The 14,353-nt window shown below is 40.5% G+C and overlaps 2 protein-coding genes across 4 annotated transcripts in view; one reads left to right on the top strand and one right to left on the bottom strand.

Moving 5' to 3' along the window:
• The window catches only part of KDM5A (lysine demethylase 5A), a 49,427-nt gene extending 35,981 nt beyond the window's left edge, over positions 1-13,446 (bottom strand). The window contains exons 1-7 of one of the 3 annotated variants that reach the window (XM_071768635.1): positions 12,970-13,446; positions 10,970-11,047; positions 9,798-9,920; positions 7,542-7,712; positions 6,947-7,081; positions 1,694-1,799; positions 1,052-1,140 (exon numbers count right to left, since the gene is read on the bottom strand). In XM_071768635.1, coding sequence (XP_071624736.1) covers positions 1,052-1,140; positions 1,694-1,799; positions 6,947-7,081; positions 7,542-7,712; positions 9,798-9,920; positions 10,970-11,047; positions 12,970-13,134 — 867 coding nt within the window. In that variant the 5' untranslated portion in view covers positions 13,135-13,446. The remainder of the gene's footprint in view (positions 1-1,051; positions 1,141-1,693; positions 1,800-6,946; positions 7,082-7,541; positions 7,713-9,797; positions 9,921-10,969; positions 11,048-12,969) is intronic. The other 2 variants (XM_071768653.1, XM_071768643.1) reach the window with 2 other exon arrangements.
• LOC139793633 (RNA-binding protein FUS-like) lies at positions 13,133-13,798 on the top strand. The gene has a single exon (XM_071738648.1). It carries the CDS (start codon positions 13,133-13,135, stop codon positions 13,796-13,798), a length of 666 nt encoding a protein of 221 aa, XP_071594749.1.
• The last annotated feature ends 555 nt before the right edge of the window (positions 13,799-14,353 follow it).

Here is a 14,353-nt window from a genome sequence, read left to right as displayed (position 1 = left end):
AATATCTACTGTTTTGGCCTCTGGTTGAAATTTAAAATAAGCTCTTAAATGTATGTTCTCAGGCCAAGAAAAAAAAAAAGCATGCCTCTTCATTCATGGTAGCATGCACATGCTAAATTACAACACACTAAAAGTAAAAATGTCAAGTGATATAAAAGATTAAGATATAAATATTAATTTTCTTAATATTAAGAACAACTATACACTGCTTTTCTGTTGGGAAACTGTCTGGAAGAAAACAGACATGTGAGCAATCCTGACTATTTAGCTTTAGCTAGAGTAAGCTAAGGGCCTTGAGGCCCAGTTGCAAGGTTACTGAAAGATGAGCTATGGGAAAAAGATAAGGGAACTGGCAGCAGAAAAGAAGAATAACAGGATAATGAGGAAGCCAGCAGAAGTTCTGTGAGAACAGGATTTGTGTCCAAGATATAGCCACCTGCAAGATATCGTTATATAAACAAGGGCTCTATATAAAGCGAGTGTAAATTGTTAATAAAGGACTTCACTTTAACCATATTGGTGACTACGTGTTGTCCTTAAGCCTCCGTGGATTTTCTACACTTTTCCACGGTCAAACACCAGTGTGCTAAAGATTTCATCCCCCCCTTAGGGGTTTCTCTTATATTATGACTAGTTTAAAATCAACAGAAGAGACATGAAAACTGGAACTTGGGAAAAACAAACTCATGGAATACTGGAGCACCTCAAAATATCTTTAAGGAAGAGAAGTAGTATTAAAATCCTTCTACAAAGAGAAGCTCAAATACAAAGTAAGCTACTGAAGGCATGCAAGAAGTTTGTGGCAAAGCAAGCCCTCAAACCCATGATCAGCAAATATCTTCATGTTGGAACATTTGCCCTGTTGAAAATACTAAAACCGAAATCTAAAACATAGATTATTTTCAAAATACTGTTAATTCTTCCCATAACAGTATCATCTGCTGCAGTGACCATACACTTCTGTATCTGGAGGTGCATGGGGCAGTGTTTTAGAAGAAAAAATTCTTAATAAATTTCTTATCAGAAATCACAACAAATCAATCAAACTTACAAAGTTGACAGCAAGAGTTCCTTTGCGCTGCCTCATCTGCATTCCAAATGCTTCTGATCTGGTTCCCTTGCGTCTTCTTGTCACTTCATCTTGAAGTAAAATAAAGTCAAATGTTACTTATCCCATATCAAAATAGACTTATCTTGCTAAGACAACACAAATGTTCAGCCTGGTACCCAGCCTTTCATCAGAAGCTACCTAACCATCCAAAGAAAGTAAAACTGCCTTCTTGGCAGTTATACCTGGCCTATCTAAAATAAACAGGGATTAGGAAAACATACTATGCTTATCCTGACAGGTAATCCCAGTTGCCTCACACAACAGAATTATACTCATCATTTGTGCAAGTAGCTGGCAGGATCAGTTTCAGCATTGTTAAATCCTGTTTTCCCTACCAGTCACTCAGTTCATGCAACAGCTGCTTAATTGTTATTGTTACTATATAATACATAAGGAGCTGAAAGCATGCCAAGTTAAACAAAGCACACTGTATATCTCTCTCATGAATGAAACCCTAGAATACTTATCTTTCTTTTTCCAGTTATTGTGATTTGCCTACTACTTCGTGTTGTCCCTGGAGACACGCAGAAAGATTTAACAGCCTTGTTACTTTACAAAGCAATGAGCCCAAGATTTAATTACCCTCTTTATCCTTTGCTCCCAGTGCCAGTCCCATCATCTTGGGTCCAGCTCCAAAGATCTGCAGCTTCTTCAGTTCTGTATTTCTACTCATTTCTCCTGCCTCTGCCTAAAAATGAAAACAAGACCACATCAGCACAAGCCCTCAATATTTCCCCTCCAGTTCTCTTCATAATTTGTTTACATTCCACTCTCTCACATCAACTTAGCTCACCAAAAGAGAGGATACAGAAGAATGAAAAGATACTATTTTCAGTTCCTAAAGCCAGTAAGCAAACATGAATGGAATAAAGGATGGAATTTTTGTCCAAGTTTTCCAAATTATTTTCAATTTACAATCAGACAAAGTACAGAAAGTCACATATACAGCTATACCTATACAATAAGAGACCAAAGCTTGAAATTTAGCAAAAATAAACAGGAATGCCACAGCAGCATTTTTCAAAATCACCATGAACCAGTCAAGTGCTTGGCTCACACACACTGCTTCAATAGGATTTTTTTTATCTGCCTCTTTGAGTAGACACATACATAACACTAATGAGTTCCAACCTATTTCCTTGAGCTTGGCTGCTCCTGGATGTATTTGGGATGGAATGTTATGACTACAACCCTTGGAATCACAGCTACTCCTGGAGCCCTTGCAACCTCAAAGTTCAAGATGAAAAGACCCATTAGGAGACAACTCCATGCCTGTGCCCCTGCCCCCAATGTTGTTTCCTGAAGTGTCTCATTCAACTGACCTCTTTCCTGTTTCCCACTACTCCCCCACTTCATTTGCCCACATCACCACTAACCTAACAGCAAAAAGAACCTGCACGTACTGTTCTTACCACCAATGCAATCACATTGGTATTTTTATTTATGTTCTCTCCTCAGACTTCAAAAAACAAATACAGAAGAACACCAAGTTGTCATTAGTTACAATCTTCCTCTTGAAATTCACTTATCTTAAAAGATCTCAGTTGATCTAATTTCAACAAGGTTATTTTCAAATAACTTACTGATAATACTTCATGTCATATTCCACAGTCTGATATATCACACATGACATGAGCTCTGTTAGGGTGACATGCATTCAGTTTTTAATCAGTAATGTTGAAATGCACTTGCAATTAAGCTAGAAGAAAGGATTTATTCAGTCTAAATCACTTTTTTTTTTCTTTCTCCCAGAACACATTAGAAGACATATCATTTCCTGCATGTTATTACTGTAAGGAATTTTTACTAATATTTAGAGTCCCTGTTCCCACTGAACTGTGTATGTGGTTCACTAACTAGCATTTTTCTAAACTAATTAGTTTATATTCTAATTTTGAACATTTATGAATGTTATTAAATTATTTTTACTTTATATATATGTTACCAACTTTGTCAGCCCACTCTGGAATTGCATCTGAAGTGGCAATTTTTTTCTCATTTAATTCCTCAAGTTTTTGGCTAAAAAGCCATAAATATGCCCTGCCTTTTTTGCTATAAAGAAAAGCTTACCACTTGGACACTTCATAGTCCCTCAGTTTCCATTTGAAATTCATGAACAGCTCCATTCTCTCAACTAATAGAACCTTTCAGAAATAACCAACATTACATTTCTTGGCATAGTAAGATTTTCCATCATTTCAGCAGCATTTATGAACGATCTCCACAATTTCTCTCCTGCAAGTGCAACCTAAGATAATTTTTTCCATGATAAAATAATTTTACGATTGCCTTTAGTAAATCATTAGTGTGCTGCACCTTCTCTTCTGTTTTATACCTTTGTTTAAAAAAAAAAAAAAGAATTGTCTATAGTATTTTTATAATTCCATCACCCAGATTTACCTGGATTCCACTAAACCTTAAGTGGATACAATCCATTCATGCTCAGGTGGAAAAAGCAATGCAGTTTCAAAACAAATGTTGCATATTGAAACAGTATTTTTTAGAAAATAAAATTCCTATAGTTCTAAGTTTCTAAAAAATAAAATTCCTAAGATTCATATATAACCTTATGAACACTGCTGAGATAAGCTAGGAAGCTTAAGATTTGAAAACCAGAAGCCTTCAGAAGCCTCAAGAAGTAGTCTTTCTGCAGTGTCCCTTAATACTGTATAAAAACATCACATTCAGAAATGAACACATGGAGGTACAAATCTTGCACTTCCTGCCACTTTTCATTGCTACCAAAAAATTCCATGGCATTTTTGCATATTATTCCAGATAAGCAAAATAAATTTGATAAATCTGCAATTCTATTACAGCTTCTTTTCTTCCTGAAGGATGCAGACATATTTTTGTTTCTTTTACCTTCTTAACTGAAAGTATGATCCAAAGGCTTGTGTTACCTATGAGCAAATTCTAATCATATGATTGAGCTACACCAGATTCACAGACTATCTTTTCTGTTGTCCTATTCTCAACTATTCTCCCTTGGAAAGACAACACTGCATTTATTTTTTTTTTCAGGACTACATTTCTCTACCAGAAATCATCATGATGTAACCTCATTACATAAATCCCTTGCTAGTTACACCCTAACAGATCATCTATGAAGATATACTACTTTTTTCTAAGAAAGAAATATTATCCTGAATTTAACATTTCCTTAAGGATATTCTCTTTTCCCAATAAGAATTCATTCTACTTTTTGTTGTCCTTTTCTTTACAAGCCTGTCATACTTCAGTTGCCCTTCTCTGATTTTTGTGATAGTCTTGTTCAAAGAAAAGGGAAAAAGAATGAAGCACTAAACTTAATTTTGGACAGATTCTTACATCAACAGATTATCTTCTTCCTATTTGCAGAAAATTTATTCAACTGACATTTGACTGTAGTATCTAAAGACTTCCAACCCATCTTTCACAAACGAGAATACTCATCACCTATTTTCTCTCCTTTTCACTCTAATTTTCCAAATTTTGCTTTCATAAAGCAAAGGTGTTTTTTTTTTTAAGGTCTACCACCCCCTTTGACTGCTGAGGATCTTTGTTTAATTTCAGTCATTTCTTATTACTATACTTTCCCTTTCTTACTCATCACCCATACTTAGATAAGCTACTGCAAGAACATGCAGAGCACTTTTGGAAAGTACTTCTAGCACTTGGAAGAAATCTACTGAGATGCAGAGGTCATATGTAGTTATCCATGCATCCTACCAAGGCACAGGACTAGCTGGCAAACTACAAACAGATAATCCCAATGTTTCAGATAGAGTAGAATGACATCTATTTAACAGGTTTCCAACGCTACTAGCATATTGCCCCTTCTCTGATGATTATCTAGACAATCTCTGATAAAATACCAGGTAAGCACTTGAAACAATCAACCAAGTCCTGCATAGAATAAGAAGGTGCATTGAAATCTGGAACAATTTCTAAGCATTCCCCAGATGTTTACACTTCTACCTTTTGGAGCTACTGGGGACAAATCTGTTTCCAAATACATTCTAGGTTTGACTTGAAGTTATATACAGCTTCCAAGACAGCAAAAAAAAAAAATACTTCTCCTGACCATGCAAGTAGGTTGAGTTTTTCCTGCATTAAAGAATTAATTGCAGCCAATTTAATAATGGTAATGCTTTAAAGACAGTGTGGCTACAGGCCTAGTAGAAGGCATTTAAATATATGTACATGTTTACTTTTTTGTTGATGATCCAAGTAAAACTACCTCATTCATTTCTGAAATGCAGCCCCTTTAGATGAAATGAAGCAGCTATACTGTGCCAGGATGACCACAGTGATTTTTTGCAACAAGAAGAAATGAGAAATACCACTCCTCTACTGAAATCAGGAAAAAAGGATCTTTGTAGGACCCACGGGATCTTAATATACTGCTTATGAGAAAAGAGTTATATTGGCATTAACCCACAATATTTATTCAAATCCAAAGCAGAATTCCATGTAACAAATGATTGCTTCATCTTCTGCAGCATTCTCAGTGTTTCTGGAGAGCTCACTAACAATTCCTGATTTGAGAGATCTGGTAACATCACAGCCCAGAACTGCTTGTGTGCTGCATTGTTATATGGTTATGATAAATAACATCAAGGCAACTTCACTAAGCTGAGAAAGCAGACTAAAAAGGCAACTTAGTCCAAATCAACCTCAACATCAGAGTAAATGATAAGTTTATAAAGGTCACTCAAATATACCCGGGCTGCCCTGTGAAGTGGTGAATTCTCCATCCTTGGAGACATTTAAAAAGAGACTGGATGTGGCACTCAGTGCCATGGTCTGTTAAATGCAGTGGTAGTGGATCAAGGGTTGGACTTGATGATCTCTGAGGTCCCTTCCAACCCAGCCAATTCTATGATTCTATGATTCTATGTCAAGAAAGATACATTTTAAAACAACCAGTTTGAGAGCATTTGAAAAAAACTTCGCTGTGCTTAAAATAAGTCTAAATGACATCAAGCAAGTTGTAAATCTGTTGCATGTAAATTCAGCTTCTGCCCACATTCCACTGACTGGCCAGCAGGGAGCTGCTAGACCTGCTGTGCAGAGCCTTAGGATGTTGCCTGCAATAGAAATCTTTGTCAGAAGCTGAAGGCCAGCTTTAAATAGTGCTTAGTAGTTTAAATAGAAGCAGCAGAGCCACCAGGACAAGCCTCCAAGAGTATATTCTAATGATATAACATTTAAAATGGTGGTGACCCAGTTTGAATTCAGATTTACCAAAAGGTATTCCCACGATTTAATACCACCTAATAGAATACCAGAAGTTCCTAGAACACCACTAATACAGAAGAAAAGAAACTTTTTCAGTAGAAAAATTATACAAAACCTATACAGTTCCAGTCATCACTGAGCATCTCCCCACATGCCTCTCTCGTATCTTCAGAAAATCTGTCCAACTTGAGATAATTAGCTCCAGTGCAATTTCCACAATTAATACAGACTTATCTACATTCATGTAATTAAATGGTATTATTGAAAAAAATTTTTTTAAACTTTTCAAACCTGGCACAAGCAGAAGCTTCAACACCATTTCATAAATGTGGTTTTTATTTGTTTAGCTTTCACAGATATATTCACTACAAAGACACTCAGGCCACTTGCTAGTAAACAAAAAGCAGCTTATACAAGTTTTCAGATAAACAAGACAGCTACCATAAGCAAACCAGACCTCATAGAGTCATACTTCTCTGGATTTGACTGAAAGGAAGACTGCTTCCTGGGGGTGGTTTTGAGCAGACTCAGCCAGCCAAAGGCACTGCCAATGCTGCTACACTGGTGGGAGGAGTAAGAGTTCTGTCTGTAGGAGCCAATTAACAACAGTACCTGGGATTTGACACGCCTGGTTCTCTTCAGCACAACGTTCATTCTTGAAGCCTGCTTTGGTGAAGCCTGGGCATCTGAGCTGAGGTCCTCAGCTTCCACTTTTTCCTTAAGGTCCACGTTTGGCTTTTGGATGCCCTAGGGAACCAGAGCACAGAACACCAGGTTCACAGATCAGGCAGTGCTCATCATTCCATGGTCTGTGAACCATTCTACTTAGTGAAGAAACAGGATGAGTGAAATCACACAACATTACAGATGCTATTTGGACAAGGGGCCACAGACCCTTCAAATAAGGAAACTGAACCTTAATTGCCAGCTTATCAAGAGAATTTCCCATTAAACATATCTTTTGCCCTGTTTTCTTTCCCAACAGGGTTGGCTTCAGTCCTTTAAAGGAACAGCAGCCGGAAAGTAACTACACAAGGTCACATTACAGCTTCTGTCACAGATAAGTAGGAAGGTGGTTCTAGGTTTGTTTACATAGCTGAAGTTTCTAAAAGCATAAACCCCACGTCCTGGCTTCATATGTAACAGCAAGTAGCATTCCACATGCAGTTTGTGCCCCTTTTCCTAACATGAAAGAGAAGTGTCTCACCATAAGGCTGACTCCCGACTGGAAGAGCTCATAGGGATATAAAATCCTTTCATAATGAGACTTAAGTAAGGACCCTGTGCCTTTTCCTGGAAGGTAGCCAAGCCGACTTGCCACTTTGGACCATTTCTTTTCTTTAGTCACTACTTCAAAGCCTCCTTTGCTGGCAACAATCTGAAACACATAAATAAAAGAGTTGAAGTCTTGAGTTCTTCTCACCACTTTGCATAAACCAAAAATCAATTAAACTAACTAAATGTTAAGAAGTGACAGAATCTTCAGTTTAGTTTTTGTTTCCTCAAGGACTACAACTTTAATAAGTAAGCACTAACTTATCCTCATTACTAAATAAATCTAACATGACTAAATAAATCTAACATGACAATTTTCCTAGTAAATCTAAATTGCATACTATCCTAGACAGGAGGAATACAGCAGTTAAGATTTATGACATGTTGGAAAGAATACTAACCTCACCATGAGACCAAACTGAAAGAAGTTAACTCTCACCAGACTTGTACTCTGATGCAAAACAAGTCTGGCCAGAAATTAAGACCATTTTAACAGACTCCAGGAAAAAGGGAGCACTGGAATTCACACCTTCAGTTATAGAAATTCACAAAATCCTGAATGGAACACAGACTGTTGTAAAAATAGGAGAAAATTAATTTACCTTCCAACTAACTCAGTCCAGTTTTTACATCTGACTTCAATTAGTTTTAGTCATTCACATATAAAATACCACTGCTTACATGTAATATGTACATAGAATGAAAAACTACAGATCATTTGCCTTCAAGCAATGATCACAGCAGCATGAGTTGCTTCCTCAGAAACATTAGCAATATTTCCACTGACTCCATTCCCTTTACAGCTTCACTGCCAAGTAGCTTAAAACCCAAGTGGATTGTAATTTCATTTATTTTATTGTAAGACTAACAGTTTTTCTACAGTAGTGTAGTTTTGCATTACATTTCTTTATACAAGGACCGAATTTCATAGGTAAAACATGCAATGTTTCACATACTATTAGAAACCTCAATAGAACAACATTTTTATTACTAGAGTGAAAGTTGTGGTTGGCTTTTGAGGCTGAGTTAAATTGTTAAATTCAAAAATCTAATTGTGACATTATTTTTCCCCATTTTACAAGAAAATACTGGAAAAAAGCATTTTAAATGAAATTATTTCTAAATTTCAATTTATCTTCGACTGTCTATGGAAAATTTACTTCTAGAATTATCTACACATAAACAATGGCTAGAGAGGCCACTAAGTGACTAAATAAGCTTAGATCTGCATATCTGTAATGAACTAAAATGTTTCACCTCATAACAGTGACCCAGATATTTCCCAGTATCACCACGATAATCTGGACAACACAGAATATTGAAAGACATTTTATCAGCTTTCCTCTGCATTTTATCAGCTATTCTAGATGTCCAAAAGGCTGACTTCCATCCTTAAAATTAGAATATATTAAATTCTGTACATTTTCACTTACCTTTGAGAAAGAAATATGGATGCTCTAACCTAAAAGCACTAGAACTACCTTAACTTCATTCCTTATCTTGCAAAAAGAAATTTACCTATTTATTTAACCACCCTTTGTAATGTTTAATATAAGTTTACAACAGTACATGTATTTCACCAATGCAAATTCCAACAGTGTTTTTCTGTGCAAACTTTGAAAGAACAACCACACCGAACACAACTACAATAGTACAGATTTCCAGCTAGCCTTTAAGCCTAGCTTGTTCTGGAATTTAATTAGAACACTTATTCTAGAAACCAACATTATTAACTCTCTAAGATGCATATTTTTTCATGCAGAGAACTTCTATTGGCTGAGGGGAGGGAGCCATTACAACAATTCATTACAGAACTGTTAGGTCAGGAGCTGAACTGCATGCAAGTGTACCACGGTCTGCTCAAAAAACACCTCAAACTCCTGTAGCTCTTCCATATGCAAAAGGGAACTAAAAAGCAAGTGGCCAGCTGACACCAGGATGTTCAAGCTGCACACAAGGTAATGAAGGTATAGAATTCAACCAAAGGTAATTGATTTAACTGTGCTTGACATATCTGCCATAACCAATTTCACAATTGTCTTTCACTGTATTTTTTTCCACTCTCTCCTTTAGCCCCTGTGTTAATGAGATTAATGCTGTAAATCTAGCCCTCCCCGTTGCTTGGCTTCTTGATCCTGAATGAAATATGATGTCCCTGTCTGACCAAAGCCTACAATTGCTCACTCACTTTGCTCAGACCATAGAGATCCAGTATTTTTCTCTCCACCACAGGGATTTTTAAATTGGATCCTTGAAGTTCCCAAAATTTTGCTAACTGATCCAAGAAGTCCAGCTTCACTCTTGTCATTGCCTGCAAATCAATAAAGGAAGACAAACATGTATGCCTCAACATAAGCATGACAATGCTTTACAGTCCTGAGAACAAGCATGAGAACAGTTTTTATTGTGTTTACATTTTCCAAGTACAACTTGGCAAGTGAGATATTTCTTAATCAAGTGAAAAAAACCCTAGAAATAGAAATATTGATAAAGATCTTTACAACAAGAAAATTGTATATGCATTCCTCTGTATTCAAGAACCTAGAAACCAAACTCCTACCCAACAATTTTTCTTGGTTTCAAACCAAAACACATAATTCTGACAAAATCAGCATTCCAGGGAAAAACACAGCAGCAATTATTAAAATATACATTGGAAAGGAGGGGGAAAGTTACACACAGTTTTTATATATACTTTAACCATGCAGAAGGGCCTCCTCCCTTGGGTATTTTTGGAGTACTAAAATCACCTTCCATAAGGATGCCCATTTACAAGCCAAACAATACATTACACGACATTTTGGTAAATGAACAGAGCAAGGCTTAGAGAAATGTAGAGAAAAGGAAAAATCAGGACATAATGGAACTCCTATTGCTTCCAAGATAGCTCCCATACTTTTTCAAACCATAAAATTCACCAACTATACCAAGCCTATTAAAAAAAAAAAAGTCTTTTTAAGACTCAAGAGGCATTATCAAGACAGTGTAAGGTAACCAGCAGCTTCACAACAGCAGTAAATAATTTAAGAAAAAATTCACTGCCTGTGGAGCTCTGAAGGGTAAACACTGGCTGCTCTTACTACACAACATGGTAGTTGGCATTCATTTGAGACATTTCCAGTTTAATGTGAAAAACGCTTGTGGTTATTTTGGGTAATAAAATAAAAACCAGACTTTTCTTAAAGCCACAGAGATTTATTTTATATGAACTCAGCCACTGCCAAGTATAAACACTGATGTGGTCTACGGGTTTTCTAAAGCCTCCCCCATCTAGAAACCTGCCAAGATGCAAATCTCAAGCAAGGAGACCTACTGCTTTTAGTGCAAACACAAAATTGTATTAACTTTGGAAAAGCTCACCTCCAGTTCATTCAGGCGCTGAATTCGCGGAGTGAAACGAAAACTTTGTACTTCACATGCAAATGGAGGCTGCCAGTCCTAAGCAGAGACAGAAAGACATTTTATTGCTTCAAGAAATTTCTCAAAAAATGCACAAAGCAGAAGACCTAAACTATGTCTGAGTAAACAAGCTCCCAACAGTAAATGACTTTCTCAGTACATCTGGCGATACAATTTTCCGATTTTGTGGCATCTGTCGGGCTTTAAAATCATGTCCTTCCCACAGTATTTTAGTTTGAAAGAGACCCTCACAGAATTAAAAACTTAAAAAAATAAGGTTCAAAGCATTTCAGTATGCATTACCTCACACTGAATTTAACTATGAGAGATACCCTGTCACTTGCTGGTTATTATTTACTTTAAAAAAGTAAAGTTCCATATGTCCTGCACATTGCAGAATTCTCACTGTCAGCAGTGACCAACTCTAAATAAAGCACATTATTACGCATCAAACTTTTTCATATTTGTCTACAGTCCTTTCAACAAAGGTCAGACCCACCAGTTGTGAGTCCCACTGTTTAACAGAAACGCAGCCTTAAAAAATTACTTTCTCAACACAGCAGTCCATCCAAGCACAAGTGCCTCACAGCCTCATCTCCCAAACCTGTGTTCTGACACCAAAACAAGTATAATTCATCTTTTTACTACTTTTTAAGACAGATTGACTTATGGTAGATTGTCTAGCTGGCAGTAAACACAACAGAGTAAAGGACATGCCACTCCTGGTGGACAAGGCACACTAAATATTTATTTGAGGTGCTGCAGTACATAAAGGCCTCAAGCTCAATTGTAAAATATTTACAGCTTCAAATAATGGAATAGAATAATAAATCACCAAGGTTAGTACAAAGTGTCTGTCGGATGTAGTCCTTATTGCATGTTGCAAATCAACCTGACGCATGCATCCTGCAAAAGCTGCAATGCAAACAGCTCAGCAATCACGGAGAAATACAAATGTCTTTAGTGGTCAGGAAAGTTCTAGTTGTTCTCAATGAACAGGATCTGGATCAGTTTCTTGGGGCCTCTCGACCTAAGCCATTCAGCTTATTTTAGAAAGGGCAACCCCTTGGAGGTCAAGTTTTCACCATCGTCATTAAACCAACTAAACAGATTCCAGCAAACCAGGCAGCTCAGAAGAAGAGGAAGGATCATGAAATCTAATCAGCAACCCCGTATCCATGTTGTTCTCAATTACACCATTTCTTTTCAGTTTTTTTCCTCTGTCTCTCAGTATTTTCAACTCTCTTGTTCTCCAGTTATATTTAAAGTTCTTTGGCAGTTTAATTACGAAGAGATCTAACAGCCTTTTGCTGAACTGCCTGATGTCCTCCTGTAAACAATCTACCAGGTGACAGGGCCAATAATCAAAAAATAACGATCTAGTCATCGGAGAGATTAAGCTGCTACATTCTAACATACGGATAATGTAATTCCCTGCACAAACAGGTTGCCCACACTTCTATTAACAGTTTGGAGATAATGTTTATAAACAATGACACATTACAAAGAAATACCCTTCCTCTTCCTTTCTCCCAGCACACACACCAGATTTCACCTCCGAGGCCGTCGCAGTTTTCACAAGTAGGCTACTGGCCTTTTTTATTTTCAAGTAAAAAGAGCGTGAAGCCCCAGACACCACCATGCACTGCTGGCTTCCCCCCCGCTCCAAAGCAACCTCTACAAAACCCAGCTCCGAGGTCAAAGCCCATACAGGCTCCTTGATGCCCCTGACACGGATACCGAGGCCTAGTGAAGGCGACAGACGAAGCCCCAGCCGAGCCCGGGGGGTGGGGGAAGGGGTACTCCGAGTCCCCACGCCCACCGCTCTGCCACCCAGACCCCGGGCCCGCTCACACTTCTCGGCGCACCCCGCAGTGCCCAGGGCACACAAGCGAACGGCTCCACGCCCCCCTGGGCCCGATCCCCAGCCCTGTCCCTTCTCAGGCCCACTCGGTCAGTACCTTAGGGGGCCGGATCTTGCAGATGCCGGTTTTCTCGGCCAGGCCGCGGATGCGGCCGATGAAACCAAGCGGGTCGCTGAATTCCTCCCAGCTGGGCTCGAACACGGGGCACTCAGGGGGGGGGACGAACTCGGCCGCATAGCGCGACCCACCGCCCCCCGACATGGCCGCAGGAGGAGGAGGAGGAGGAGGAGGAGGTCGCCGAGGAGGGGAGCGCACGGAGGGCTGCAGCGGGGCAGGGCGGAGCGGTGAGGCCGGGAACGGCGGGGGGGCTCTCAGAGGAGACCGGGGGTGCTGGGCCAGCGGCCGAGGAGCATCCTCCGGCGGTCACTGCCGGGCAGGAGGGCGGCCGAGGCGGGGAGGCGGGGCGGGGGCGGCGGACGCTGCCGAGTGTTGTGGCCCCGTCCCCCGGGGCGGCCTCCCCCCTCGCCGAGCCCCTCTCGCTAGCGTTCCACCTCGCCGGAAGTTACGCGTCTCAATTTCAGCCGTCCGCCGGAAGTTGGCGGCGCTGTTGCCTTCCGAACCAAAAAGTAGTCCCTCCGCCACTCTACCGGCCGGGCGGCTCCCAGCAACGAGGAGCCGCCCGCCTCCTGGGCACGCAGCTGACCAGCGACGCTCTTCCGACAGATCCAAGAAGGAAGCTGCTCCCCCCGCCGTCCCTCGAAACCCCCTACGGAGCAGCTGGGGGAGGGGGAGGAGGAGGAGGGGGGTGGGGGGACGGCGAAGAAGGGGAGGTGTGGGGAGGAGGGGTCGAGGAGGGCGGGGCCGCCTCTACTTCCGCCGCGGAGGAATGTGCGACGAAACTCGAGCCATTCACTTCCGGTGCTGAAGGGGCAGGTCCCCCATTGTCTGAGCAGGGAGGAAAGCCCCGCCCCCTCGTTAAGCCCCGCCCCCTCCTTAGGCCCCGCCCCGCGGCGGCCGTTGGGCCCGAGGAGGGGGAGGGGCGGCCTCCGTTTCCCTCAGGGGCCATGGGGGCTGCGGGGCTGCTCGGGGAGCGGAGCCTCAGCTTCTCGGGCGGTGCGATGCCGGTGCCCCAGGAGAGTTGTTACTGTGTGTTTTTTAACTTTCGCAGAAATCCACCCGACGGCAGGCACTTGGGTGGCTGTTGGGTGCCTCAGGGTGCGGGCTGCGTTTGTGAGGCGGCCGTTCTGCGAAGTCTTGAGTTGAATTTCGATGAATCGCTCGGGACGCGTTTCTGTGGGCAGCTTCACCATCTCAGGCCGAGGGTATCTCCCCCCCTTTCGCCACTGAGATCTCAGAAGCCTGATTGTGTTAAGTGCTCCACGATCAACCCCCAATTTCTACCTTCTGTATAGAGGCTCTTCTTATCTCCCCATAAAAAATGTTTTCTTTCCAAAGTCAATTCTTAATTCACAAGACAGGA

Source organism: Heliangelus exortis, chromosome 1 (genome assembly GCF_036169615.1).
Source record: "Heliangelus exortis chromosome 1, bHelExo1.hap1, whole genome shotgun sequence".
NCBI classification, from domain to species: domain Eukaryota; kingdom Metazoa; phylum Chordata; class Aves; order Apodiformes; family Trochilidae; genus Heliangelus; species Heliangelus exortis.
The sequence above is the reverse complement of the archived record's forward strand: the minus strand, read 5'-3'. Positions and strand labels throughout refer to the sequence as shown.

Coding starts and splice junctions, on each gene's coding strand:
- LOC139793633 (XM_071738648.1), top strand. CDS start 13,133: ATGGCCGCAGGAGGAGGAGGAGGAGGAGGAGGAGGTCGCCGAGGAGGG.